Genomic DNA, 26745 nt, shown 5'->3' on the forward strand with positions numbered 1-26745 from the left:
TGTTGTATTCTATACACAATTCCAATTTCGGCTGTATTTCTTAGATATGGCCAAAATGTAGAGATCAAATATGGACCATTAATTTATACATAATAGAATACAGAATAGAGAGTGGGAATGACCTTGGAGGTCTTCCAATCACTTGTTCAAATGGCCAATCTCTTCTTAAAAACCAATATACCACCACTGAATCATCCAGTCATATACGGATAATTTTCACGAACTGTAATGAGTCCCAAAGTTCATCAGAACCGGTAATATATTGGTACTATGCTGAAAGCTGTCCTGCCACAACAGTAATTTTGATAGCTACAAAAGTAAAATTTAAAGTGCTTCTAATTTTTATATCACCTATGGATAGTTCAGGCAGGAATGTATGAGTATAACTCCATATTGCAGAAAGAAAAAGAATAATGTGGAAAACACAAAATTCAAAAGGTCATTCAAAAGATTGAATAGAAAACAATGCAACACACCATAAGTGCATCATTCCTTTTATTCAAAACCTTTTTCAAGCAATTAAAATCTAGAGCCTTTGGTCCTGGGCTGTCAAACTTGCGGCCTGCAGGCTGGATGCATCACGTGCTGGCCATGCCCACGCCTGGTTTAGCAAAGGAAAAAAAATCATGATATGTCACATGACGCCGCCGTGATGATGCAAGTTTGACACCCCTGCTCTTGTGGATGCTTCTGGTCTCGTTACCCAACCTGGAAAAAAAAGTCGTGAAATGATTATGTTAACATGAAAACATGGTGGCATTTCAACTTGGCATTCTTGAGATGTTGAGTCACAAACTTGCTCTTCATTTCACCAGATTGGTTTTCCTTGAATGAAATGCCATTAATAACAGTAGTACAAATGTGCTGCAGACTCCCTTGCAACACTATTGCTGAGCAGACTAATTTAAAATACTCTGATAAAACCCAGCACCTATTTGAAGATCAGGGTGTGCTTTGCAGTTCATTATATCTTCTAGAGTAGCCATTTGGCAAGAGCTTCATTTTAGACAGTCTCAAAACCCTAATGTGCCCCCCAAGGCCAAAAATGGAGAACTTTACATAAGTAGACATGACCTATATGATGGTTATTATATACTTGGACTTTAAAATGCTTTCACAAAATTTATCTCCCAAAGGTTCATGAACCATGTCAACTGGCATCCAAGTAGAATATAGATCCCATTGTTATGAGAGAATGTGAACAGTAAAATTTCCCCAAAGCTTTATATCCAGACAATGCTTTTGATTATTTGCAGATTATTAAGGAGCATAAAATTAAAAAAAAAAAGGACTATAAACAATTCCAGAATATTTGGGACCAATAAAAGGAACTATTTCTTTGCAAAGCACATAATTACATTATAGAATTTGCTTCCACTAGATGTCAAGGCTACCAATGTAGGTCCCCATTCTGCAAAAGTCTGAGATTTCACTTCAGTCCAGTTCTGTGCATCCTTCTTTGATGTCTAAAGTAATCCAGAAGTTGTGAATGCTGCAACACTAGAAGTTTTTAAAAAGATGTTGGATAACCATTTGTCTGAGATGGTGTAGGGTTTCCTGCCTAGGCAGGGGGTTGGACTGGAAGACTGTTAGGAATATAAGTCACCTAACAGGTATTTGGGTTAGAAATATATAAACCAGGATAAACATTTTAGTACTATATCTTTAAGGGAATGCAAGAGCATGCAATTGGGTGTGGTTTCTCAAACAGCCATAAGATGGAGCCAGAAACCTGGGTTGTTTAGTCTTAGTCTCAGAAGAGAGTGTGTCTGAGTGAGTATCTGGATAGAAGCATTCCTGTCAAACAGACAACAAATGGTCAAAATCGGGAGCGTCCTATCAAATCCAGTACCTGTCAATAGTGGTGTTCCCCAAGGCAGTGTTCTAGGACCAACTCTCTTCATACTCTACATAAACGACCTCTGTGATCATATTAAGAGCAATTGCGTTCTCTTCGCTGATGATGTAAAGCTGTTCAATACCACAGACAATACTGCTACCCTACAAAAAGATCTTGACTATGTATCCGAATGGTCAAACAAATGGCAACTTCAAATCTCAACAAATAAATGCTCTGTCTTACATATTGGCAAAAAAATCAGAAAATAAAATACAAGCTGAATAGTCAAGATCTTGTTGATGACCCAAGCTCTGTAAAGGACCTTGGAATACTCACCTCTAATGATCTAAGTGCTAGAGCACACTGCAACTACATAGCCAAAAAGGCATTAAGAGTTGTTAACCTAATCCTACGTAGCTTTTTCTCTGGTAATATCACACTACTAACCAGAGCATACAAAACATTTGCTAGACCAATACTCGAATACAGTTCATCAGTCTGGAACCCACACTACGTATCTGATATTAGCACAATTGAGAAAGTCCAGAAATATTTCACAAAAAGAGTTCTCCACTCCTCTACTCGCTGTAGAATACCTTATGCCACCAGACTTGAAATTCTAGAACTAGAAAACCTTGAATTACGCCGTCTTCGGTCTGACTTAAGCATGGTATACAAAATCATACATTGCAATGTCCTACCTGTCAATGAATACTTCAGCTTCAACCATAACAACACAAGAGCACACAATAGATACAAACTCAAAGTAAACCGCACCAAACTTGATTGCAGGAAATACGACTTCAGCAATAGAGTGGTCAATGTCTGGAATACTCTACCCGACTCTGTAGTTTCTTCCCCAAACCCCAAAAACTTTAACCTTAGACTGTCTACTATTGACCTCACCCCTTTCCTAAGAGGTCTGTAGGGGGCGTGCATAAGCGTACCAACGTGCCTACCGTCCCTGTCCTATTGTTTCTCTTATTCTTTTATTTTTCTTATATGTAACCATTTCATGTATTCACAACTATGTATACATTTATACTTATTATCTTGTAAACAATTGGCAAATCAAATAAATAAATAAATAAATAAATAAATAAATCTCTGTGTCCTTCTGTTGGAAAGTGTTGCCATTCCTCCATTTTTCCTAATTGACTGATATTACTGGATTTGATGTAAGTCTGATACTGAACTATTTTTGACACTGGAATTTGTTATTGAATTATCCCTGGATTGAAAAAACTGACTGATTTACCTGTGAATGATTTTGGACTGCTTATTTTGGACTTTGCTTAAACCTTTCTGGAAGTAAAAACCTACATTTACTGTACAGTGTATCTGTGTGCTCTGTGTGTATTATTCCAACACTACTCTCTATACGTCTCCCTGTATGCGCTCATTCTCCTAACGGGGAATTACCTCAACACTGGTTATGGGCCCAGGCCATACCAGGCTCAGATAACTGAGAGTTAGTGTGAATGCACAGTACTGTATACAGACAGCTGTTTACTGTTTAATTGTGGGTTACTATCCTGATAAAGATGGCACAAGTCACTTCAACATGTCTATCACTGATAACCCGGTTGGATGGAACAAACTATGTTTCCTGGTCTATGAAGTGCAGTCTACTTCTGCGTAAAGAAGGTTTATGGAATGTAGTTCAAGACCTACCAGATGTAAATGCTTGGGATCCAGAAAATGAGGATGATGCCAAGAAGCTTGCTGACTTTAACCAGAACAACGAACGAGCTCTTTGTATAATTGGACTAACACTGAGTGACCAGCAGCTAGTCCATATTCATGGAGAAGAGTCTGCTGCTAGGTGTTGGGGGAATTTGAAGAGGATTTATGTTCGTGACAGTGTAGGTGCACACATACATCTTACACATAAACTGTTTAGAGCACGTCTTCTGAAAGGTGGAGATATGTTAGCTCATTTAAACTTCATGAAAAGAACTTTTTAAGAGCTACATGAAAAAGAACTGATATTTTCAGAGCTGCATCAAGTTTACATCATTCTTTCCTCTTTGGATGAAAGTTATGATGATTATGTATCTTCACTGGAAGTACTGCCCAGAGATAAACTGACATTGACTGACATAACTGGAAGGTTGTTAGAAGAAGCAAGAAGACAGCTGGATAGGGACCAACTGAGGAAGGAACAACCACAAGAAGAGGATTTATCTTCAACTGCCTATACTGTTAGGAAATGTTTTTCTTGTGGGGCTAGGGGACAAATAGCTAGATTCTGTAAGAAAAGAAAAGGACAGAATACTGGCAAACACCAGAAGGCCAAAAAGAATGTTAGTTTAGCTATGTCTAGCAATTCAACTGTAAATCATGATTTGTGGGTTGTTGATGGTGGAGCATCACAATGCATTACTAAGGATAGAAACAGGTTTGTAAAGATGTCCACGAGTAAGCAACATGTATCATTGGCAAATGGATGGAAGATTAAAGCATCAGGTGAAGGTACTGCATATTGTTCTTGTATAAACGAACATTTAACTATGTTATATGTACCTAAACTGAAATTTAATTTGTTATCAGTAAGGGCTTTAGTTAATCTTGTTTATGTAATAATCTTTAGGGGAGATAACTGTATAATAGAGAAAGAGGGTAAAAGTGTCACTGCTACTTTAAAGAATGATTTATATGTGATACATGATGACCAGTTGAAGATGGCTAACTCAGTTTATAACAATGTTAAGCCACATGATGAATGTATACATTTACTACATAGACATCTAGGGCACATTAATTTCAAAATGCTCAAACAAACTGTGGAATTGTCAGAGGGAGTAAAATTGAAACCTTGTAGCAAGTATTTACACTGTAATGCTTGTAGTCAAGAAAAGAGTAAGGCTACTCCTGCAAACAGACTAAATGGGTTTAAGACCAAAGAACCTTTAGAGGTTGTTTTTGCTGGCATCATTGGTCCTAAGAAACCAAGTTTAGGAGGTGCCTGTTATATTTTGAGTATTATGGACCATTACTCACGATATGGTTTCTGCTATCTTATGAAAAACAAAACAGAAACATTCCAACATTTCTTTAACTGGCTAAAGTTTGCTGAGAGAAAAATGAAAAGTAAAGTAATTACTTTAGTAACTGATAATGGGACTGAATTTGTTAACAAAAGATTCCAAACTATGCTAAAATTGGCTGGTGTTGAGCATAAACATTCTGTACCTTACAGACCACAACATAACTCATTTGTGGAACGAAGAGGGCAAACATTACAAGCCATGGCTCGCACTATGTTATCTGATTCAGGTATACCTGAAACACTGTGGGGTGAGGCCATAATGTGTAATAACCATGTTTTGAACAATGTAGTTAATACAACAACTGGTGAATTGCCATTCACTCGTTGGCATGGCAGAAAACCAAATTTAAGTTACCTACACACATTTGGAGCTCCAGCATGGGTGCATATTCTCTCACAAGTAAGACTGAAAGGGCAACATAGAGCTAAGAAATTATTTTTTGTGGGTTACGAGGCCAACCATAGATCATTTAGATTCTGGGATCAAGGCACAGCTCGTGTTTATTGTGGTGCTAGTGCAAAATTTCTCGAGCACGTTGGGTGGGATAAACTGGTACAGGAATCCAGCAATTATATTATTATTGACACTCAAATAGTCCCTAAAGATGATATCAGTAAACAACAAATAGCCATTAAAGAGGAAGAACAGGAAGAAGTAGGAGAACAAGCACAGGAAGAAATAGAAGAACAGGAGCAGGTGGCACAAGAAAGTCCACCAGTAAGCCCTGTATTACCAAGACGTTCAACCCATGTAACACGACCACCTGATAGATATCAGGCTAGTGTTGTATGCCATGTGAATACAGTTCCAAGTAATTATAGTGAACTGAAAATGTATCCTGCTAAGGATCAGGCTGCTTGGCAGAAAGCAATGGATAAGGAACTGGAACCATTAAAAAGACTGGAGGTATACGAAAATGTTAAGTTACCATCAGGTAAATATGCCATAGGATGTAAATGGATATATAAGCTAAAGACAGGTGTAGATGGGACTGTTACCCATAAAGCCAGGTTAGTAGCACAAGGGTGACTATGACTATGATGAGGTGTTTGCACCTAGTCTGAAGGCTACTACATTAAGAGCGGCATTAGTGTGGGCAGCTAAAGAGAAATACATTGTAAATCATTTGGATGTAGAGACAGCATATCTGCATGCACCATTGCAACACACTATATATTTAAAGAAACCTTTAGGTCTCAAAAATGATAATACTGATAATAATGATTGCTGGAAATTGAAAAAGAGTCTTTATGGCTTGAGGCAATCAGGATATGAGTGGAACCAATGTATAGTTAAAGAATTAACTAAGTTAGGTTTTGTAGCTGGCATGGCTGATCCATGTTTATTTAAAAGAGAAAATAATGATGTAATTTCATTATTGTTATTATTTACTGATGACATAGCATTAATCACCAAAACTGAACAAGAAGCTACTGAGATAATTTCACTATTGGAAAAGAAATTTAAGATAAAACGATTAGGAGAAATCAAACAATATCTTGGTTTAAAGATAGATAGAACTAGGGGAGGATACAAGATCTCACAGGCAGATAAAATTAACCAATTACTAAAAAGTTTTAACATGGAAGTTTGTAAACTGGCTAAAACACCAATGAGTCAGGAGTTTAGCCATAGTGATGTACAAAGTCCTATTTTTGATAAGAACATTTATCAGTCTTTGATTGGTAGTTTATCTTATCTCAGTAATTGGTCAAGGCCAGATATTGCATACAGTGTTAATCAATTAGCGAGATTTAACGCTGAGCCCACTGAAAGGCACTGGCAAGCTGCTAAACGTGTGTTAAGATATCTGAAACAGACAATGCATTATGCATTGTATTTGGAGCCAAAAGATGAACTGAATTTAACTGCATATGCTGATGCAAGTTTTGCTACAGACATAAATATACAAAAATCTACATCGGGTACTGCTGTATTATTGGGAAAAGCGTTGATTGGATGGAGATCTATTAGACAGAAACATCTAAGTTTGTCAACAATGGAGGCTGAATTCTCATGTTTGTCTTTATTATGTACAGATTTAGTTTTGTATAAGCAATTATTAATTGATAAGGGAATTAATGTAACAGATTCTATTGTTATTTACAAAGACAACCAATCAGCAATACAGATGGCTTCAAATATTGCTGTTAAAACAAGAACGAAACACACAGATTTAAGATATTTAAATGTGAGACAATGTGTGCAAAGTAAGATGATTAAGCTAGAATACTGTATGTCAGAAAACAATATAGCAGATCATTTTACAAAGGCCCAAGGCTCTATAAAGCATAAGGTGTGCTGTGAAGATTATGGACTTAGAATGTAAGGTTGTATATATTATCTTACCCAAAAGGGGAGAATGTTAGGAATATAAGTCACCTAACAGGTATTTGGGTTAGAAATATATAAACCAGGATAAACATTTTAGTACTATATCTTTAAGGGAATGCAAGAGCATGCAATTGGGTGTGGTTTCTCAAACAGCCATAAGATGGAGCCAGAAACCTGGGTTGTTTAGTCTTAGTCTCAGAAGAGAGTGTGTCTGAGTGAGTCTCTCTGTTTCCTTCTGTTGGAAAGTGTTGCCATTCCTCCATTTTTCCTAATTGACTGATATTACTGGATTTGATGTAAGTCTGATACTGAACTGTTTTTGACACTGGAATTTGTTATTGAATTATCCCTGGATTGAAAAAACTGACTGATTTACCTGTGAATGATTTTGGACTGCTTATTTTGGACTTTGCTTAAACCTTTCTGGAAGTAAAAACCTACATTTACTGTACAGTGTATCTGTGTGCTCTGTGTGTATTATTCCAACACTACTGTCTATACGTCTCCCTGTATGCGCTCATTCTCCTAATGGGGAATTACCTGAACAAAGACCTCCAAGGTCCCTTCCAATGCTGTTATTCTATTCTATCCTAACTGTTTCCAGAAATGCATATGAGGTCCCAGAGCAAACTTCTGGGAAAAGCAAATGCAGCAAAGTCAAATCGAAAGAAATGGCAAAGACTTTTCTTCTGCATAAGGGATAATTCACTGAACATCTGTTCTTCCAGCCAGTTATATGACCTCTGGATCTTGGAGTCCATGAACTTGGGCATCTGGATGTTATCTGAAAATCCAGTCCGGAGCATTAAATGGTGTACTTCATTGCCAAGAAAACCAAACATTATGATATAGTCATATTGAACAAGACATGGATGACACAGCTTGACTAAGGGTGTCCACTCAACACTGGCATTCTTCAATCCACTGTACAAGATATAGTCAATGAACTCTTTGAAGGTTTGATTGTCTGCCAGCCGATGCATGTAAGCAGACATGAGTCTATGGAAAGGATCCCTAATGAAAATCACTTTTGTGTAGGCTTTAAGCAGAGTTTCCATTGATGTCAAATTGTATTTACTCAAGGCCATTTTGTTACCAAAGTCCTGGTGATAGGGCACAGGCGCCTGCAATGTGACATTTTCATTCTCCAATATCACTTCCAACAGCTTCTCCCACTCTTTCACCCCGGTGGCTGGTATTTTGCAATATAGGAAATTAAGTTTGTGATTCACTGCAATAGAAGAGAGTAGTTGGGAAGCTTCCTTTTGGATAGCTGGAAGCTTAGTGAGTTTGCTCTTTTTCCTGCAGAAAGACCGCAATGTCTTTTTTCTGACCTGCTGAATATGTAGCAGAGCATCAAATGTGAGGGGTACATCAATCTCCTCTTTGTTGGTCAAATGGTCTGTAAACATAGGATGGGGAAAGCTATTCAAGTATGTGTAGCATCAGCTGCTTGATAACATTTGTGCCTTTAGTTCTAATAAGGGCCTTCTGGCCACAGAGATACTTATGACTGCAAGCTCCCCCCTGCCTTTTTTTTTTTAGTTTCCTCCAGTTGTGCCACTGAGTAAGCAATAACTTTGTTTCCTAACTTTTGGGGACAAGAAACTTACACAAATAGTTTTAAAGGATCCGGTATGGGCTTAACATAGCTTTTTCCAAAACAATTTGATCTTATACCAAACTAGAAAAAGACCCCAAACCCACACCTCCTCTCATAAATGTTGCATGGCCCCACCCAAGCAACATGTGAGGCAGACCCCATTCAACAATTTGCTTTCCTGATAGGATAATGTGAAACCCCAGATATTAACAAGTTTATCCTTCCCTACTTGCTGGGAGGGAGGTTGTTGTGCATATGTTCTCCTACTATCAGTTGCCAATCAAATAATAAACACTTGAAATAAATACCTAGTGGCCGTGTTTATTTTACTGCTATACTATATCAATAAAGTTACATTTTTATATTATTAAGATACTATTTGAAAAGGAAGAGGAGGATAAGTTACTCTATCACTATTATTTGTTCGTTCTATGTTAACAGGTCACTAAAATGAATCCTCTGCTATGGAGCCAGGATTCATTGGCAACAAATAAACTGTAACAGATATGTATGTCTGTATAAAAAAAGAAAGAATATGGCAGATTTAAAGGAGTGTTTCTTCAATTAAGCCATACTTGTTAGAGACGGTTGACATTTGTTTTAATAAATTTATTAAAATTTCCTTGGCTTCTATTGCAAGACACCTATTAAATACCTTGATTCTAAGAACATAGGAAAGTGCCTTCCACCACCTATATTTTCTCAACACATGTCTTTGGCTAGTTAAGGCAGCTTAGTATTGCTTTCAGATAAGGGAGGGGGGTTGTGGTATCTTACCTTGCTGCTGAGGGATAGAGAAATGATGGTGCCACCATAACAGGGAAATAAAGCCTACGAAAGTTAAGATGATGGTTCGAGGGAAAAATCGCATTGTCTTGTCTGTCCTACCCAAGGGAGAGCGGCTAAGGAAAACAGACAACAATCATCTGAAGCACTGTCCACAGAAACACTTTTGGATGTTTGTTCTGGGCTGCAGTAATATGAAAATAAGGTTAAAGTACTGTTTGAACATGCCTGGACTTTCCTTGCTGATATAACTGTCACAAACAAAAGGAAAGAAAAAACCCTATCCCATGTTACACTGTTGTCTTTCTGAACATGACTGAAAAACCCATAACCACATTAAGCTTTAACCCTACCTCGCCCAAAAAACTTTTGTTAAATCTTTTTTCTTTTTAATTCTAGCAAGCAGCAATGTAACCGGATGCTGATAAAAGTTGTAAGAAGGGCCATATATATAACAAATGAATCCAGGGAATAGTTTTCTCTATTAACTAAGGACCGAAGCAAGGAGTGTTGTCTTTCTTCTGGGCACATCACTGTCTCATAAATATGAGCTTTCCAGGTTTTTGCTACAAAATGATGCTATATAATCAAAGAGCCAATGGCTTTCCTTAGCTAAAAGTAAAGGATTCACCAAAATCTTCCCAACGGACACTTTTCAAATATGATAAATTGCAATTCCTATTGTCATCAGTTAGAATGGCTAGAGAAACTGGGAGGTATTGTGCAGTACATCAGGAAAGCCCCCCCCCCAAAAAGAAAAGATTGGTTTGCAACTGAGATTTTTGATAACAAGTCCTTCAAGGAAATATCTATTTTTCTTCAGCTTCAGAAACTGTGTTGGGGCAGATCCCTTTATGAAAATACAAACTTTCTATATAACTACTAAGTACTAAGGATCGAAAAAAGACAACAAAGGAACAAGAATAACTTAATTGTTTTTAGAGTAGTTGTATCAAGCTAAAAAAGTTCAGTTAATTACTTTCTTAAATACCCTTAATTTTACTGAGATCATGACCGAGAACTCAGTTAATATTTTATACATGCAGTACTTAGAATTAAAACTGGAATCCCATCCACTAGTAGAACTCAACTGACATTTTATACCCCACCTCTACTAATTAATACATTTAACTATCTATATAATGAGCATAACTAGTGACAAGTCTCATCCAACAAAACCTCTTTGGATAGGGAGAGGATGAGAAATCATCTACTTGCACTCAAGACAGCTGCTCCTCATGAGAAGGCCATAGGACATTGTTTAACTCATAAGTTTGCTCATCAGGAGATGAGGAGATCCATCAAGCTCTCAAGCCCAGCAGAGCTTATATGAACAATGGGTTAATAAAAAAAATCATTTTCTAAACAGTTTTGGAACATAGCTATTTTAAAATTAAAAGAGATTTTCTGAACAACTTTGAAAAACTACTGGATGGGTGATCCATTCCAGAATAAAGGGAAAAAAAAATTAAGGAACAATTTAAAAAATTTAAAGAATATAAATAAATAACAAAAAGCTGGATAACAATTTTAAATAGTTTGAAACAAAGAAACCAGACAAATTTGAAATATTTGATCTCATGTTTGGAATATTATGACTTTTACTTTAAGATTTTTGAAATAATTAAAAACAAAATAATATCCTTGTGGAAACATAAATTGTTTAGTCTTTCAAGAGAGAAATGATTGGTTTATTTATTTTTTAAAAGAAGCAAAAAGAAATTTGAGTCAGACTATGTGATTACAAAAAGGAGACACTAGATGTGGCTAAAGATTTCTGGTAGAGGAAAAAGAAAAGAAAAGTCTGTTTTCTATCTTTTTTGAATTTGATAACCAGGAATGAAAAGATGACAGATAAAAGTATTACACTAGGGACATTTCAAAGGCTTTTTAAAAGAAATGTGAAAGAAGCTTTGCAGTTACAATAACAACAATATATGCTCATGAAAAGAATTTAAAGAAGAAATGAAGGATGCAATGGAGAATAACTTGGAAGAATTTACACATTGCCAGAATGAAGAAATAAAACAAAAACCAGCATATATATGGAAATAGCAGAAAATAAAATAGAAGTTTTGAACTGTAAGACAGAGATGAAAACTAAAATGGAAATACAAATGGTAAGGCAAGGGATGAAAAACAACCTGGATAATGACCCATTACTGGATTTACAAAAGTGGGCTGTTAAAGTCATAAAAAAAATCCACCCCCTGATATTGATAATCGAGATTATCATAATTTAAGGATAACTGAAATATATGTCAAAGTTAATGATGTCTTTATAAAGCAACTTTCCTTTTTGGTCTACTGATTGGACATATATTGATATATGGACATATATTTCTTTCCTTAAAAACTCTAAAAAAATTAAGATCCTCCTAAGCTGCCATTTTTTCTAACAGCACAGCTTTAAGAGAAAATATAATGTTCGCATTAGTACTATAATGGACCACTACAAAGATAAAAATGCCATGTCACAGCTAAGAGGAAGAAAAATAAATTTTAGTTATGATTCATCTGATCATATGTTGGTTTGCAGAATGGATTCAAACACATATAAAAATCCTGTAAGGAAGAACAACAGGCTGCCTTCAAGGAGCTTAATACTGCCACCACATGGGACATTCCTTGTTCTGAAAGCATATAAAAAAACAAATGGCTATGGCACTTTAAAACAAAATTTATAAAGAAAAGAAAATCCTTTGGACCACTCTGTTTGATGTAATTATTTTTTCTCCTTTCTTTTTAATCTTATTATTTATTTACACAATGTAGAGGCTGCATCAGCCAGAATCTGTTTGTAAATTGAAATAAAAACATACTAAGAAAATGTTTCTCAGAATCAGTTCTTCAGTCAGAAGCAAGCCATATTTCAGGAGATAAGATACAGCTTTACTCTACATTCATGGAGAAAATGGGAAATGGACAATAAGGTTGAGGCTTAGCGGAGTTGAACTTGGTCAATGCTTGGTAAGCAGACCACCAGGGAATCTCAGGGCTATAGGCTAGTTTGGGAAGTCAGAAAGCATCCTAGAAGGGAAAGGTAACAGCAAATTGGAAGAGAATATTTGTAGCTCATGGTTGAACTGTGGGGTCCTTAGTGCCCTCTGAACTTGCTTGTTTTCTTGCAGACTTTTCATTGCCCAAGTAGATAATATCATCAGTCTGAGAACACCAAGGACTCCACACTAATAGCAAATAATTCTATACTATTGATAAGAAAACTGTATGGCTGTGTTTATGAGGTCACCAGAAGTTAAACTTCATTTGGAGAATTCTTCACTTCTTAATAGGGGGAAGAATTTGTAACAATTTCTTTATATGTTACAGATGTGTGTGTGTAAGAGAGAGCACAAAGTTGCTGTTGTAGAAAAGAAATGAGAAGAGGGAATTTATGTATTTGATCGTGAGCTCTTAAATGAGATGTGGGATTAAAATAAATAAGACAAAAGTGGCTTAATTACTTGACATTCTCAACTCCCACCTCTACTCTAATAATCCCAATAGGGAAAGGGATGAAAAGTAAACAACAGTGAGAACAATCAACCAATAGAACAGCTTGCCTTCAGAAGTTGTGGGAGTTTCATCTCTGGAAGTTTTCAAGAAGAAACTAGACTAGAACTCCTCCCATGGAGCACATTACCTAACCCTTATAGGAAGAACACCAGCAATGTAATAAACATTCAGTAGCGATTCTTGCAGATCCAAGAGAATGTTCTGGATAATTTTCCTCTATTGCATGTACAAAAGAAACTTGTTAAAAAGGGAGGGTTGTGGTATCTTGCAACTGCTGCTGGGGATAGGGGGGGCCCCAGGGCCTCTGAAGTTAAGATGATGGTTCGAGGAAAATAGCAGCGCCTACCCGGGGGCGGCGGCGCCTCACGCCTGCCCGCCTGGATGTTTGTTCTGGGCTGCAGTAATATGAAAACTAAGGTTAAAGTACTGTTTGAACATGCCTGGACTTTCCTTGCTGATATAACTGCTCAAAACAAAAAGGAAAGAAAAAACCCTATCCCATGTTACACTGTTGTCTTTCTGAACATGACTGAAAAACCCACAACCACATTCAGCTTTAACCCTACCTACTTAAAAAACTTTTGTTAAATCTTTTTTCTTTTTAATTCTAGCAAGCAGCAATGTAACGGATGCTGATAAAAGTTGTAAGAAGGGCCATATATATAACAAATGAATCCAGGGAATAGTTTTCTCTATTAACTAAGGACCTAGAAGCAAGGAGTGTTGTCTTTTCTTCTGGGCACATCCGTCTCTCATAAATATGGAGGCTTTCCAGGTTTTTGCTACAAAATGATGCTATATAATCAAAGAGCCAATGGCTTTCCTTAGCTAAAAGTAAAGGGATTCACCAAAATCTTCCCAACGGACACTTTTCAAATATGATAAATTGCAATTCCTATTGTCATCAGTTAGAATGGCTAGAGAACTGGGAGGTATTGTGCAGTACATCAGGAAAGCCCCCAAAAAGAAAGATTGGTTTGCAACTGAGATTTTGATAACAAGTCCTTCAAGGAAATATTTATTTTCTTCAAGCTTCAGAAACTGTGGGGCAGATCCTTTATGAAAATACAAACTTTCTATATAACTACTAAGTACTAAGGATTGAAAAAAGACAACAAAGGAACAAGAATAACTTAATTGTTTTTAGAGTAGTTGTATCAAGCTAAAAAGTTCAGTTAATTACTTTCTTAATACCCTTAATTTTACTGAGATCATGACCGAGAACTCAGTTAATATTTTATACATGCAGTACTTAGAATTAAAACTGGAATCCCATCCACTAGTAGAACTCAACTGACATTTTATACCCCACCTCTACTAATTAATACATTTAACTATCTATATAATGAGCATAACTAAGTGACAAGTCTCATCCAACAAAACCTCTTTGGATAGGGAGAGAGGATGAGAAAATCATCTACTTGCACTCAAGACAGCTGCTCCCTCGTGAGAAGGCCATAGGACATTGTTTAACTCATAAGTTTGCTCATCAGGAGATGAGGAGATCCAACAAGCTCTCAAGCCCAGCAGAGCTTATATGAACAATGGGTTAATAAAAAATCATTTTCTAAACAGTTTTGGAACATAGCTATTTTAAAATTAAAGAGATCTTCTGAACCAACTTTGAAAAACTACTGGATGGCTGATCCATTCCAGAATAAAGGGGGAATTAAGGAACAATTTAAAAATTTAAAGAATATAAATAAATAACAAAAAGCTGGATAACAATTTTAAATAGTTTGAAACAAAGAAACCAGACAAATTTGAAATATTTGATCTCATGTTTGGAATATTATGACTTTACTTTAAGATTTTTGAAATAATTAAAACAAAATAATTATCCTTGTGGAAACATAAATTGTTTAGTCTTTCAAGAGAGAAATGATTGGTTTATTTATTTTTTTAAAAGAAGCAAAAGAAATTTGAGTCAGACTCGTGAGTTACAAAAGGAGACACTAGATGTGGCTAAAGATTTTCTAGTAGAGGAAAAGAAAGAAAAAGTCTGTTTTCTATCTTTTTTGGATTTGATAACCAGGAATGAAAAGATGACAGATAAAAAGTAATATACACTAGGGACATTTCAAAGGCTTTTTAAAAGAAATGTGAAAGAAGCTTTGCAGTTACAATAACAATAATATATGCTCATGAAAAGAATTTAAAGAAGAAATGAAGGATGCAATGGAGAATAACTTGGAAGAATTTACACATTGCCAGAATGAAGAAATAAAACAAAAACCAGCATATATATGGAAATAGCAGAAAATAAAATAGAAGTTTTGAACAGAGATGAAAACTAAAATGGAAATACAAATGGTAAGGCAAGGGATGAAAAACAACCTGGATAATGACCCATTACTGGATTTACAAAAGTGGGCTGTTAAAGTCATAAAAAAATCCACCCTGATATTGATAATCGAGATTATCATAATTTAAGGATAACTGAAATATATGTCAAAAGTTAATGATGTCTTTATAAAGCAACTTTCCTTTTTGGTCTACTGATTGGACATATATTGATATATGGACATATATTTCTTTCCTTAAAAACTCTAAAAAAATTAAGATCCTCCTAAGCTGCCATTTTTTCTAACAGCACAGCTTTAAGAGAAAATATAATGTTCGCATTAGTACTATAATGGACCACTACAAAGATAAAAATGCCATGTCACAGCTAAGAGGAAGAAAAATAAATTTTAGTTATGATTCATCTGATCATATGTTGGTTTGCAGAATGGATTCAAACACATATAAAAAATCCTGTAAGGAAGAACAACAGGCTGCCTTCAGGAGCTTAATACTGCCACCACATGGGACATTCCTTGTTCTGAAAGCATATAAAAAAACAAATGGCTATGGCACTTTAAAACAAAAATTTATAAAGAAAAGAAAATCCTTTGGACCACTCTGTTTGATGTAATTATTTTTCTCCTTTCTTTTTAATCTTATTGTTTATTTACACAATGTAGAGGCTGCATCAGCCAGAATCTGTTTGTAAATTGAAATAAAAACATACTAAGAAAATGTTTCTCAGAATCAGTTCTTCAGTCGAGGAGCAAGCCATATTTAGGAGATAAGATGCAGCTTTACTCTACATTCATGGAGAAAATGAAATGGACAATAAGGTTGAGGCTTAGCGGAGTTGAACTTTGGTCAATGCTTGGTAAGCAGACCACCAGGGAATCTCTAGGGGCTATAGGCTAGTTTGGGAAGTCAGAAAGCATCCTAGAAGGGAAAGGTAACAGCAAATTGGAAGAGAATATTTGTAGCTCATGGTTGAACTGTGGGGTCCTTAGTGCCCTCTGAACTTGCTTGTTTTCTTGCAGACTTTTCATTGCCCAAGTAGATAATATCATCAGTCTGAGAACACCCACTGGACTCACACACTAATAGCAAATAATTCTATACTATTGATAAGAAAACTGTATGGCTGTGTTTATGAGGTCACCAGAAGTTAAACTTCATTGGAGAATTCTTCACTTCTTAATAGGGAAGAATTTGTAACAATTTCTTTATATGTTACAGATGTGTGTGTGTAAGAGAGGCACAAAGTTGCTGTTGTAGAAAAGAAATGAGAAGAGGAATTTATGTGTTTGATCGTGAGCTCTTAAATGAGATGTGGGATTAAATAAATAAGACAAAAGTTGATAATTACTTGACATTCTCAACTCCCACCTCTACTCTAATAATCCCAATAGGGAAAGGGATGAAAGTAAACAACAGTGAGAACAATCAACCAATAGAACAAGCTTGCCTTCAGAAGTTGTGGGAGTTTCATCTCTGGAAGTTTTCAAGAAGAAACTAGACTAGAACTCCTCCATGGAGCACATTACCTAACCCTTATAGGAAGAACACCAGCAATGTAATAAACATTCAGTAGCGTTCTTGCAGATCCAAGAGAATGTTCTGGATAATTTTCCTCTATTGCATGTACAGGAAAGACTTGTTAAAAGCTTGAAAGATTTTATGAGATGGGCAAGAAAAGAAAAGAAATCAAGTTCTAAAAGAGACTAATGATCAAGATTGTTAAAAGGTAAGAAGGAATATAAAGTTGGCGTATTGATCCAAGGTCAAAGTAGACATTTACTTTATTTATTTATTATTATTTTACAAATAACTCAAATCACTGGACCTACCTTCCTCCTCCCATTTTCCCCACAACAGCCCTGTGAGGGTGGATTGATTTGAGACAAAAAAGACTGGTTACCCAGTCACTTTCATGACTAAGATGAGACTAGAACTCATGTTCCTCCTGGTTTGTAGTTAGGTGCCTTAACCACAGGAATGAAAAGATGACAGATAAAAGTATTACACTAGGGACATTTCAAAGGCTTTTTAAAAGAAATGTGAAAGAAGCTTTGCAGTTACAATAACAACAATATATGCTCATGAAAAGAATTTAAAGAAGAAATGAAGGATGCAATGGAGAATAACTTGGAAGAATTTACACATTGCCAGAATGAAGAAATAAAACAAAAACCAGCATATATATGGAAATAGCAGAAAATAAAATAGAAGTTTTGAACAGAGATGAAAACTAAAATGGAAATACAAATGGTAAGGCAAGGGATGAAAAACAACCTGGATAATGACCCATTACTGGATTTACAAAAGTGGGCTGTTAAAGTCATAAAAAAAAAATCCACCCCCTGATATTGATAATCGAGATTATCATAATTTAAGGATAACTGAAATACATGTCAAAGTTAATGATGTCTTTATAAAGCAGCTTTCCTTTTTGGTCTACTGATTGGACATATATTGATATATGGACATATATTTCTTTCCTTAAAAACTCTAAAAAAATTAAGATCCTCCTAAGCTGCCATTTTTTCTAACAGCACAGCTTTAAGAGAAAATATAATGTTCGCATTAGTACTATAATGGACCGCTACAAAGATAAAAATGCCATGTCACAGCTAAGAGGAAGAAAAATAAATTTTAGTTATGATTCATCTGATCATATGTTGGTTTGCAGAATGGATTCAAACACATATAAAAATCCTGTAAGGAAGAACAACAGGCTGCCTTCAAGGAGCTTAACACTGCCACCACATGGGACATTCCTTGTTCTGAAAGCATATAAAAAAACAAATGGCTATGGCACTTTAAAACAAAATTTATAAAGAAAAGAAAATCCTTTGGACCACTCTGTTTGATGTAATTATTTTTTCTCCTTTCTTTTTAATCTTATTATTTATTTACACAATGTAGAGGCTGCATCAGCCAGAATCTGTTTGTAAATTGAAATAAAAACATACTAAGAAAATGTTTCTCAGAATCAGTTCTTCAGTCAGAAGCAAGCCATATTTCAGGAGATAAGATACAGCTTTACTCTACATTCATGGAGAAAATGGGAAATGGACAATAAGGTTGAGGCTTAGCGGAGTTGAACTTGGTCAATGCTTGGTAAGCAGACCACCAGGGAATCTCAGGGCTATAGGCTAGTTTGGGAAGTCAGAAAGCATCCTAGAAGGGAAAGGTAACAGCAAATTGGAAGAGAATATTTGTAGCTCATGGTTGAACTGTGGGGTCCTTAGTGCCCTCTGAACTTGCTTGTTTTCTTGCAGACTTTTCATTGCCCAAGTAGATAATATCATCAGTCTGAGAACACCAAGGACTCCACACTAATAGCAAATAATTCTATACTATTGATAAGAAAACTGTATGGCTGTGTTTATGAGGTCACCAGAAGTTAAACTTCATTTGGAGAATTCTTCACTTCTTAATAGGGGGAAGAATTTGTAACAATTTCTTTATATGTTACAGATGTGTGTGTGTAAGAGAGAGCACAAAGTTGCTGTTGTAGAAAAGAAATGAGAAGAGGGAATTTATGTATTTGATCGTGAGCTCTTAAATGAGATGTGGGATTAAAATAAATAAGACAAAAGTGGCTTAATTACTTGACATTCTCAACTCCCACCTCTACTCTAATAATCCCAATAGGGAAAGGGATGAAAAGTAAACAACAGTGAGAACAATCAACCAATAGAACAGCTTGCCTTCAGAAGTTGTGGGAGTTTCATCTCTGGAAGTTTTCAAGAAGAAACTAGACTAGAACTCCTCCCATGGAGCACATTACCTAACCCTTATAGGAAGAACACCAGCAATGTAATAAACATTCAGTAGAGATTCTTGCAGATCCAAGAGAATGTTCTGGATAATTTTCCTCTATTGCATGTACAAAAGAAACTTGTTAAAAGCTTGAAAGATTTTTATGAGATGGGCAAGAAAAGAAAAGAAATCAAGTTCTAAAAGAGACTAATGATCAAGATTGTTAAAAGTAAAAGGAAGGAATATAAAGCTGGCGTATTTGATCAAGGTTAAAGTAGACATTTACTTTATTTATTTATTATTATTTTTACAAATAACTCAAATCACTGAACATACTCCTTCCTCCTCCCATTTTCCCCACAACAGCCCTGTGAGGTAGATTGATTTGAGACAAAAAGACTGGTTACCCAGTCAGTTTTCATGACTAAGATGAGACTAGAACTCATGGTCTCCTGGTTTGTAGTTAGGTGCCTTAACCACTAGATCAAACTGATTCTCAACATGTTGTATAAATATGTTGTCTTCTCTAGTAACACTTTCTGGACTTTTACTGTCATTCTGACTGAAATAACAAGGATTTCAGGATATGGTTTATAGATATGAGAAGGGATATGGGAAGAAGAGATCATTTGTTGCATTTTATATAAAGGTGATATATTATTAAAATTGTTTATATTTCTTGTGATAAAGGGAAAATAATTTCTTTAGATACTTTCCCTTTTCTTTACCATATTCTAATTTTTTTTTCTTATCTGACCTTCTGCTTTTTCTTTTTATTCTTTTTTTAAAGGTTTGTATTAATTTTTATTGTTGCAATGTAATTTTTAATAAAATTACTATTTTAAAAAAAGAAAGTTTCAAACAACAGCTTATTCAGGAAGTAGTTAAAGCAGCTCATGAGTCACTTAACCAGATGGAATATAAAAAAAATGATCTGGTTCTGTCACTATTTTAAAAATGCAGCAGCATATTGGCTTCCCAGAATATGACTCCTCGACCGGTAGTGACTACATATGCTTCACACAATGCTTTCTTCAAAAATATTTTTTGCTTATCTCTCTGTTTTTTTCCTCACCCACAAGTAGATTTATTTTATTTTCCTAAGATTATGTGCTAGAATTCTTCAGTTTTCCTGAGAAGGTGAAGCTATCCAGGCTTTTGAAGCCATATTTCCATTTCATTTCAGTAGATTAAGTCGTCAGTTTTTCTCTGTTTCCAAGTAGTTCCTATAATACAGGATTTTTCTCAAGCTCTTATTGAGAACTAAAATTCACAGTTTCCTGGTTTGTAATCAGGGGCCTTAATTACTAGATCAAACTGATTCTCAACATACATCAATATGGTTTACAGACATGAGAAGGAATATGGGAAGAAGTGATCATTTGTTGCATTTTAAACAAAGGTGATACATTATTAAAATTGTTTATACTTTATATGATGAAGGGAAAAAATTTTTTTAGATACTTTTCTTTTTCTTTACCATATCCCTTTACCATATCTTATTTTTTTTCTTATCTGACCTTCTGCTTTATAGTTCATATAATACATGATTTTTCTCAAGCTCTTATTGAGAACCAAACTGGAAGAATATTTGTTGTGTTATTTGGCCTTATATGTTTTTTTAAAGAATTATCCAATGCTGGGAAGTGAATAGGATGATCTGAATGATATGGGTTCTTCCAGTTCATGCTTCTGTCCAATTTCCTCTGGAACAATTATAAGGCAACAAATGGAGAGAACCTATCAGGTTGTACTTCTTCTCAAGAGAATGGGGGAAGGTCTTGTTGCATGAGGAGTATATCCTTACCAATATTTAACCCTACTCATCTTTTGCAACAAAAGAAACTGTGTATGTGTACGATCCAAAATCACACACACTCTAAGAAATAATTTATCTTCAAATAAAAGTTAAAATGGATATGTTAAAGATTGTGAGTCTTAACATATGTTCAAGTCCCCCCTCCAAGTCCTCCACAAAGATGTGTAAATTTTTAACTTAGTTTCAGGATGCTACTAGACATGCACTTGGCTGTCCCCAGATCAAAAACACATTGCCTAATATGTGTACAGTCTAATGTGAGCAAATGTGGCAGAAAGGATGGCTCATCCCTCAGCAAACTGGTGCTATTGTTTCAGCCAGCAAATACTAGAATATCTCCCCACCACTCTTGAAATTACTTAACTTGCCAAACCAGCTTTCAGAAGAATCTTCTGAATAGATCTCTTCCTTATCCTGCGAACAATAATTGGAAGACCTCCACAGTTATAAGATTTTCCATCTTTAGAGGGATCATCTTGGCTTCACAGTGTTTACTCTGCTATTTATAATCTGATGCAGTAACTGCCATTTACAAGTATTGTGTTCTACAGAAGTTCTATTTGTTGGTCCGCATTTTGAGCGGGAGTTTTGCTTGTTCTGATTGGCTGAGCAGCCTGACAGTGAACTATACTGCTGTCAGTCAGCATCAGCTGTTACCTGCCAGCTGGCCGATTCAGCAACATATAATAAGCAGACTAGGGTAACCTGTTTCTTTGTTACAATAAACATTGTTTTGTTCTTCAATGCCTGCCTCAGCTCATTCTTAGAAAGAATATAATATTGGTGACGAAGGTGGGATGCTTGCCTGAAAGCTGAGGAAGGAAGAGCCAGAGGTATTGTGTTTTTTTTTTAACCTCAGGATAGACAAGATGTCAACTGCTCCGACATTTCCGTGTTTTCACCCATCGTCAGAAACTTGGGAATCTTACATTAATCGTTTTGACTGTTTCCTAGATGCTGCTGATTTGTCTGAGACTTCAAATCATAGGAAAAAACCATCTTTCCTAAGCTTTTGCGAGGCCAGGGCGTCGTCTCTCTCACCCCGACCTGTGCAGTTCAGTCTTTGCAGCTGGTTGGAATGGATCAGCTGTCACCAAAAGCTCCGGACGTGGCAGCATTGGACTTCTCGCTGAAGAAGATTCGGACTCTCTCAAGAACTCTTCATCAGGTAAGTTTGTGTTAGCATGCGCATCACTCATCGGTGTCTCATACTCCAGTGCATCATGCCCACAAAACATTTCCTCTGTTTGTTCGTTCCCCTCTGAGTTACTCTGGGATCTGATGCAGTAACTGCCATTTACAAGAGTTTAGCCAGGTTGATACTCTACTATCTTTGTGCCTTCATATAAGCATAACAGAAGCAATAATATTTCTGGGTTGGGATCTTCCTCTTTTAGCTCTATTGGTAATACAGACTTGACTTGGACTGTGGAAATGTTAGGTTTTACATCTAGTGGGAACACATTGCATAAGGTAATCTGGAATGGGAAAAGGGGTACATATCTAAAATAGACTGCAAAAATGAATAAAATGAATTATTATGCAATCAGGCAAGCATTTTTCATCCTTGTTCAGTTGACTTCTTTTAAGTTTCAAAATCTTTAGGAATATTGAAATGTCAGTCTCCTTGTCCATGTTTTCTACAATAATCTGTATTGTAGAAGTTCAATAATGTTTGTTTTTGAGATAGTGAACACTTCTTACTTACCCATTTCACTGTATTCTATATTTCTCAAGCTTAAACTGTAAGTTATCAAATTTTCAGTCTATCAGGTCTTCATGTAATGCATCCATATTTTTCTTACTTCTCTCATATTAGGTCCCATGTGTGCCTAATCATAAACCAAGTAATATCTTGACAGTATTTATTTTCTTTCTTATTGTGAGTGACACAGGTCAAAGTCATCTTTACAGTGCTGGCATTAAAGAAATTTTCTCTACCTTATTTCTGACATCATCTAAGAACAGTCTCTAGATCAGTGTTTCTCAGTCTTGACTGGGGAGTTCTGGGGACTGAAGAGCACACATCTTAATGTTGCCATGGTCAAGAAACAGTGCTCTAGATGAAATCAATTAGGCTTTGTCATTTGTTGTTTTGGAAGGAAGTCAGGTATTTGGCAATGACCAGGAACAAGACTGGGAACAGCAAATTTCATGCCAGTATAATTTTCTGCCAGCTCAAAGATATGTAGACATCAATAATACTTGGTAGTGGGGAAATGCTTTCAACCAATATGTGTAGAGTTGTAAATAAAAATATGGATGAATTCTCTAGTGACTTTTAATTGTTGTTTGCATTCTGAGAGGATTTAAAGAGACCTTACTTCATATGATGTCTGGAACCTGTTTTTACTGGTTTTGAATTCGTTATTTTAGTGGCCAGTAAATGACATATTGTGAGCTATGATCCCTAGTTAATTGTTACTATTGGCTACTTTAAATCTAATTTAACCTATTTTTTTCAAACTCTTTTTAATCTACTTCATGCCAACAAACTTACTATCTATCAGCTGGCTACTTTTAGACACCACTAGTCAGAATTGCGTTCACTGAGGCTTGAAGCATTACACTTTCTAGAAGTGAAGCGTGATATATTGTTTTGGCCCTATTTTTTTGTGAGTGGCAAAAGGAAGAAAGGCACTGTTATAAAGTTGGCATATAGATCGTCCTCACTTAATAACCACAAATTAGAACAGGAACTCCATCACTAAATACTGTGGTTGTTAAATGAACCATCACATGATTGCCATTTATAATTTTACTTCTTCATTCTCCATTAACTCTGCTTGTTGCAACTGTTTGAGAATGGCATTCATGTGACCATGGGGTGCTGAGACAGTTGATGGGTCACTAAACAAGATAGTTACTGTAGTATGAGAGGACTACCTGTACTTGTTGCCAAATATATAGGGATGTGATCTGAGGGATAGGCTGAGTTATGGCTGCGAAACAAACCATACAGTCTTTGGCCCATGGATTGTCCATTCCTATTCCTGTGTTGTCTGGATGCAGCCCTCTTTCCACCATGCTGGGAACAATCTGGAAATGGACTACCAGCTCTTTTCTCAGCTTTTCAGGGCCCTAATAATGAGTTAAAAGTAGATGAAAAGACAATAAAGCCAATTCCTCACACGATTATAGTATTTCTATTGTCATAAAACTCTGGTTCTCTAATGTGAAACCTAGAGATTAAAAAATGCTAAGACAATGGCTGAGTTCCTATAAGATTCTGAATCAGAATTTACCACCCCGCTTTAGTCTAAACCAGCCGGTGCAAACCTATACATTATTGTTTAGTGGGATGTATGAACTAAAGCACTGATATCAACAGAGAAGTGAATCTATCTATCTATCTATCTATCTATCTATCTATCTATCTATCTATCTATCTATCTATCTATCTATCTGGTAGTTCTCAGCTTACAACTATTTGTTTAGCTTGAACTTACAAAAGTACTAAAAAAGTGAATCCTTGGACTTATGACTGTTGCAGTACTCCCATGATCACACGATCAAAGTTTGGGTTCTTGGTAACTGGCATTATTTACAATGGTTACAAGATCCTGTCATCAAGTGATCACCATCTGCAATCTTCCAAACTGGTTTCTGACAAGCCAAAACTTCCTTTTCAAATATAAGGCCAAAACAATTTGACAAGCCAAAACCTCTTTCAAATTAGAACTTCTCAGATCAATACAAAGTGTTGTAATGTAAAAACAAGCAATCAATATCTTTAAAAGGACTGTCAGGACATAGAGGAGTTACATTAAGTGATTAGACTAAAGAACTGAATATACAAAACATTAGGCTTGCCTTGAGATGGTCTAATTCTAATTCAAAATCTAATATTCTCAGAAACTCAGATGCAATGTGACACCCAAACCTGATAGTAATTTTCTTATAATTATTCATCCCTCCATTGCTATGCTTCCTTCAGATATGCTAGCTCTTATTTATTCAATCAATAGTAATATTTACTATTTTTACTATTTATGCTGAATATTCATACTATTTTAAACCTGTTTTCTGTCTAACAGGGTGGCTCACTATCACCTCTGTCCATGTTGTTTTTATAAATAACTGATTTAACAGACATCACAAAAAGTTTAAACTGATACAGGGAACAAGAGGAGAAGATAGAAATATAGGCATAGACAGAAGAGGCAAGAATATATGATTGTTTTGGTTAGAAATACAGAGTATACTGTACTTGAATATATATTTCAAATCTTTAGATTTCACTGCCAATTTCTAAGCACCAAGTTTAAAGTGTTTGGAATGCCATCAACTCTCTCATCCAGTCTTTTCTGAAGTATCCTCCAAATTTGAAAAGGTTACGTAATAAACACGGAGCCTGTCATTTCTCAGAGCCTCTGTGCACAGAAACTCCACTTCTATACAAACGTTAATAAACACGATTGAAAATTTAATATAGATCCAAACAACAACACTTCTTTTGATACATAATTATCTATCCAGAAATGAAATTATTTGTAATTTATATCCCAATGGTATTGTCAACATTCTGGAAGCCTCTTATGCTAGGACATTAAACCATAATGGTCTTTTTGTGTGAAGGGCATCTAATCAATCTTTGCTATCTTATTGGGAGGATATTTAAGAACACTTTCAGTAATGTGCAATATAGTATAAAAGAATAATAGATCTTTAACATAAATGTTAAACATTTTAACTTGTCCTAAGATGTGCAAACTTGAAATACAGTTTTCATAGATATACACATGCCCTTTTATCAATGGAAGTGGATGTTCTTTCTGTATCTGTCATAAAAATCAGCTTGGAATGAGCCTATCTACACCTGGTGATTGGGGCAACCCATATACTACATTATTTGTTTCATATTGGAAAATAGTTATTGTGACTTCCATTGTAGAAGAGATATGTGAAGTTTCATAGGTCATCCTATAATTTATGAATAAACCAGTGATATCAGTGATATGATTCATGGATTGGAGAGTCATTTTGTGGGTGGATATGGCATTTATGTCCAGTATTACAAAAATGGTGCTCTGGAAATATATCAACTAATGAAAGAAGAGGAAGTGGTTACAAGAGAGTAAGCAGACAGACAATGGGGAACAGACATCAAAAGGAATGCATTGACACCAGTAGCCATGACCATGCTCCCCAGTCAGAGAGCCAAGAGCCTGGTAGGAAAACAGTTGATATATTCCCCCATGTTGGCCTGCTTACTCTCTTTCAATCCCTTTATAACTCTCAGCTCTGTGAGCAAGGGAAAAAAAACCCAAGCCAGGCACAGAATGTCTAGTAACTATAATGGCAATTACATGACTGAGTGATGCTGTGAATGTTGTAAATGTTGATCAGAAAGTTATTTTTTCAGCACCTTTGTAACTCTGAATGGTCACTGCACAAGGCAGGTCCACATATATGCTTAAAATGGGATAAACAAAGTTATCTGATCCTGAGATGGAAAGGAACAGATAGGAACATTCTTGGCTATAACACTAAATTAAATCAAATTGGCTAATTCAAGAACCATATAATTGGAGATAACAATTTATTTCATGCAATATAAAAGTTATCACAAGTTGCTTGGAAATACTACTGTAATCATACTTAGGGTTGGGTCTATTTGAGGACTGGACCATTCTTTCTGTAAAAACCCCGGATTACTTAATTTAGAGGTACTGGCATAATTCGCTGAGCAGTGAGTCACTAGTCAGATAATATTTTCACATGTAAAAAGTTTTATGGAACA

General features: G+C 35.7%; 1 protein-coding gene across 2 annotated transcripts; it reads right to left on the reverse strand.

Annotated features, from left to right (window-relative positions):
- Positions 1-446: 446 nt before the first annotated feature.
- On the reverse strand, positions 447-9934 carry LOC113421485 (carbohydrate sulfotransferase 9-like). Of its 2 annotated transcripts, XR_015749472.1 has the most exons (3): positions 9608-9934; positions 7768-8629; positions 447-708 (listed from the first exon to the last, which is right to left on the reverse strand). XR_015749472.1 is itself a non-coding variant. In XM_026681883.2 (2 exons), the coding sequence occupies exons 1-2, from the start codon at positions 9699-9701 to the stop codon at positions 7818-7820; spliced, it is 906 nt and encodes a 301-aa protein (XP_026537668.1). In that variant the 5' UTR covers positions 9702-9884; the 3' UTR covers positions 6905-7817. The 2 variants fall into 2 exon arrangements, 1 of the variants encoding a protein (XP_026537668.1); XM_026681883.2 differs by lacking the exon at positions 447-708 and having other exon boundaries at positions 6905-8629; positions 9608-9884.
- Positions 9935-26745: the final 16811 nt, after the last annotated feature.

This window comes from Notechis scutatus, chromosome 1 (genome assembly GCF_049901735.1).
Source record: "Notechis scutatus isolate UNSWTSFEM ecotype Mainland chromosome 1, rNotScu1.2, whole genome shotgun sequence".
Lineage (NCBI taxonomy): Eukaryota > Metazoa > Chordata > Lepidosauria > Squamata > Elapidae > Notechis > Notechis scutatus.

Coding starts and splice junctions, on each gene's coding strand:
- LOC113421485 (XM_026681883.2), bottom strand. CDS start 9,701: ATGCGATTTTTCCCTCGAACCATCATCTTAACTTTCGTAGGCTTTATT. Junction 8,630..9,607: donor CTCTATCCCTCAGCAGCAAG/GTAAGATACCAC, acceptor CTATGTTTACAG/ACCATTTGACCAACAAAGAG.